The 3420-nt window shown below is 46.6% G+C and overlaps 2 protein-coding genes across 2 annotated transcripts in view; both read left to right on the forward strand.

Annotated features, from left to right (window-relative positions):
• LOC103614987 (protocadherin Fat 4-like) overlaps window positions 1-890 on the forward strand; it is a 15993-nt gene extending 15103 nt beyond the window's left edge. Inside the window, exons 6-7 of the mRNA XM_017733395.1 lie at window positions 51-259; window positions 867-890. Coding sequence (XP_017588884.1) covers window positions 51-259; window positions 867-890 — 233 coding nt within the window. The remainder of the gene's footprint in view (window positions 1-50; window positions 260-866) is intronic.
• Window positions 1-3420, forward strand: part of LOC103614982 (protocadherin gamma-A9-like) — a 107870-nt gene that overhangs the window by 85279 nt on the left and 19171 nt on the right. The window contains exon 10 of the mRNA XM_017733399.1: window positions 2274-2332. Within this exon, the coding sequence (XP_017588888.1) occupies window positions 2274-2332 (59 nt within the window). The remainder of the gene's footprint in view (window positions 1-2273; window positions 2333-3420) is intronic.

Raw genomic sequence — 3420 nt, forward strand, 5'->3', positions numbered from 1 at the left:
CGGGGTGCGCGCGGGGGGGTTGGGCCCCAAGCCCGCCTCCCATTTCCAAGGGCAGATGAAGCCAGATGGCTTCATCAAGTACCTGGATGTGGGAGGAGCGGGCTTGACCTCCCAGGCACAGAATTACACCTCTTGTTTCTCGCCCATGTCTGACCAGAGCGATTTCCTCTTTGTAAAGCCCTTCAGCCATTCTAGCACTGCGGAGACCGTGGCTGCCTATGAGCAGGTGACCAGCACCTTAGCGAGTCCCTGCGATGGGGTAAGAGATGGCTGTTTCTCACTGTCTTCTCTGCTGAGTGCAACAGTTTGTCATATCCAGGCCAGTTGGCTGTTCCCTGTCTGTCCTTCCTTCTAAGACGGTGGCCTCAGGGAACATGTGTCACTGTCACCTCCTGGCAGGTGAAAGTTTTGGCTTGGCTTGGTGGAGGTGGGGGAAGGGGCTGAGCAGCACTATAGGATCAAAGACTCTGTTTGTAGCAGTGGAGAGTTTCCCCTTGGCCCCGCTCGTACTTGTTTCTTTTTAAAGTGATTCTTAGCGTGGTTGGGAACAGATTGATTGGGGGTTTAACTTCTTGTTTCTGTTTAACCCCTTTTTTCCTCCATGGCATATGAACTGTAGTGCGGGGGAGGTTATCTTGAAGGAAAGTCTGCCTGTGTTTCTTTTGCTCAGTTTTAGAGGTGCACTGTAGAAATTTCTCATTTCTTAAGCTCCAGGTGTTATTAATTACTGACTGTGCCTCGGCAAGGGATCATTTTCCAGCTTGAGTGAGGAGCTGAATTCAGTATTGAGCACTAAAATACTGAAATGTCAACAGTGACATTATTCACAAAGATCCTGGTGACCTTACGTGCCCTTGGGCTTGCAGAGGCTGAGGAGTGGCAAGCTTTGAAAACTTGAGCTGTTTGTACTCAGCTGCCTAAGTATAGATGTAGGTGACTGTGTTTAGCTGGAGCTTTTATAACTTTGGGCTATAAAAAGTAAAGCAATTTAGTGTCACAAATGCCTGCCCTAAATTTGAAAATGGTAATTACAACAGGAATTCAGAATATGGAAGGGCTATTCAAAATATTGGGAAGGGTTTATCTAGTGCAGTATTGTGTGTCAGCATGTGCAAAAATGCGTATCTGAAATCTGGAGGACAAGTCTTTAAACAGCTTCATTTGCATGCAGCATGGGGACCAGTGGGGCATCTATTTTAGGGGAGTAATTTATTCTAATATCTTCTTTCATGAGTATCATCAAAGCTGCAGAGAAATTAGTGAGAGCACATCTACTAAATAAGAATCTAGGTCAGCTCTACTCGTCTTCACTTTTCCTTAGTACTTGCATGTACAAGCAGAATAATCCTATAAAACTGGTGTTCCACTATGTATGGACTGTGAGTTGCTCATTCCAAAAATAGCTGAGGGAAGTGTTGTCCTTTCCAGGTAGTATGTCATCACCCTGCAGTTAATTAAGATGATTATGATTTTCGGAAGAGTGCGTTTTCCCGACAGAAACAGTTTGTGCTATTTAGTGCTTCCCACAAAGGCGTGATTCAAACAGGAAAATACAAGCTTGCTCCATGTCCTTCCTTATTTACAAAATGTTCATTGTCTGGTGGTAAAATAACACGGGCAGAGAGTGATACGGGGGCTTCTTAATGAGGTTACAAAGTGTGCTGCTGTGTCTGAAGGTTATTGTGTCTCCTAAACAAATAATGCTTTTTCCTCTTGCTGTCGGAAGTTTATTCTTCTGTCTGTGGACAGAAATATTGTAGTGCTGCAAGGCCACAGCATCTAGGAAAAGTCATTCAAACACAATGCCTGCAAACAAGACCTCAGGCAGGCCTTTTTAAGGACAGCAGAAGGAGAGATTAGGAAGGTCTGTTACCATTTTACCTCAGAGTATTAAAAGCATCTTTCTCAGTATCAATTAACTCTGCCACCCCCTCACACCCCCCTTCCTCCTCCAAGCTCATTATTGTGGTACCACTGCTCCTGCTGGATTCATGCCCTTATCAGTTTATTTCATGCTTCATTTCTTTCACAGCCTGGTTTCCTGAGCTGCTTTGGAAGATTTTCTCTGAACAGTTTTTGTCATGCTTTTTGGTATTCATGCTGCTTCAGAAATACTCCAGAAAGGGGGAGGGGGAGCTTTCTCTTTGTTCTAATTGATTTGCTTCACTTGGACAGAACATGCTGATACTCCAGACTGAAATAATCCAGGATCAGTTCGCTTTCATTTCCAAAGGCAAGAACGGAGGTATTAAAACTCTTCTTTTTCTTTGCAGCAAGCTCAGCCTAACACAGATTGGCGCTTCTCTCAGACCCAGAGACCTGGAACAAGTGGGTAAGTGGCTCTTTCTTCATTTATCTGTGGGATGAAGGTTTCTTTTCTTTGTGTGCCACTTTCAGTGCTGGGAAGTCCATGAGTGGCAGCTCTGAGGACGGGTGTTGCTGTCGTTGATGGAGTCAGGGCTGCTCCTGTGGCAGCTGTGTTTGGTGGGGGTGTGACAGCTGCTCTTGGCACTGGTGTGTCTGGCTTTGGTGTCTGCACCTCAGGAACTGGAAGGAACTCCAGGTGAAGGTGTGAGATGGTCAAAGGACTGGACAATGGGTTTCACAGAGAAAGGCTTCTTTGCTGAAGCAGATTTTGGGCATTTGAGTAAATTCCTTCCTGAGTCAAAAATCTAAATTTTGCTCCCTTCGTGGAGGCCACTGGAAATCACTCCCTTTGCCAGTGGTGGAGCCTTGAGCTCTGTGCTGCTGAGGTGTGTTCACAGAACCACAGAATGGCTCAGGAGGGAGGGCACCACAGAGCTTCACCTGGTTCCACCTCCCTACTCAGCAGGGTCATCCCAGAGCACACAGCACAGGATTGTGTCCAGACAGTTCTGGAATATCCCCAGTGAGGGAGGTTCCACCACCTCTCTGTGAGGTGTGTGTGAGGTCAGAAAAGAAGCCCCAGAAGCAGAGCAGAGACCTCCCAAGCGAGTACCCTGCTCTTGACTGGCGCTCTCTTGCCTCTGGCCCACCAAGGTTTGCTTGTCTTGGCTGACTGAGAGACCACTGACAACAAAATGTTGTTCTTTGCCTCTCACATCTTCCCTCGTGGCTCATGAGCAGGGACAGGGATCCCCTTCAGAAGGTGAACTCCCTTGAAAGAAAGAACTGAATTTCACCTTTCTCTGTGAATACCCCAACCAGAGGTTATTGTGTGTGCCGAGACTGGCTCCAGGATATTTATATGTGAAAAGATTGTAGCTTTTGGGGAATACCTGAGGATTACACTCTTGGAGCAATCAGGAGTAAATTTGGGTGATGTGCTTCCTCGTCTGGCTGGGTCAGGCTCTGTGCTGTTATTCCTGGTGCCCACTATGGAGGTTAAAATGGTGACATGGCAGTACTGGGTGCTGGATTTTGGTGTTAGAGCTTGAA

Source organism: Corvus brachyrhynchos, unplaced genomic scaffold (genome assembly GCF_000691975.1).
Source record: "Corvus brachyrhynchos isolate BGI_N302 unplaced genomic scaffold, ASM69197v1 scaffold545, whole genome shotgun sequence".
NCBI lineage: Eukaryota > Metazoa > Chordata > Aves > Passeriformes > Corvidae > Corvus > Corvus brachyrhynchos.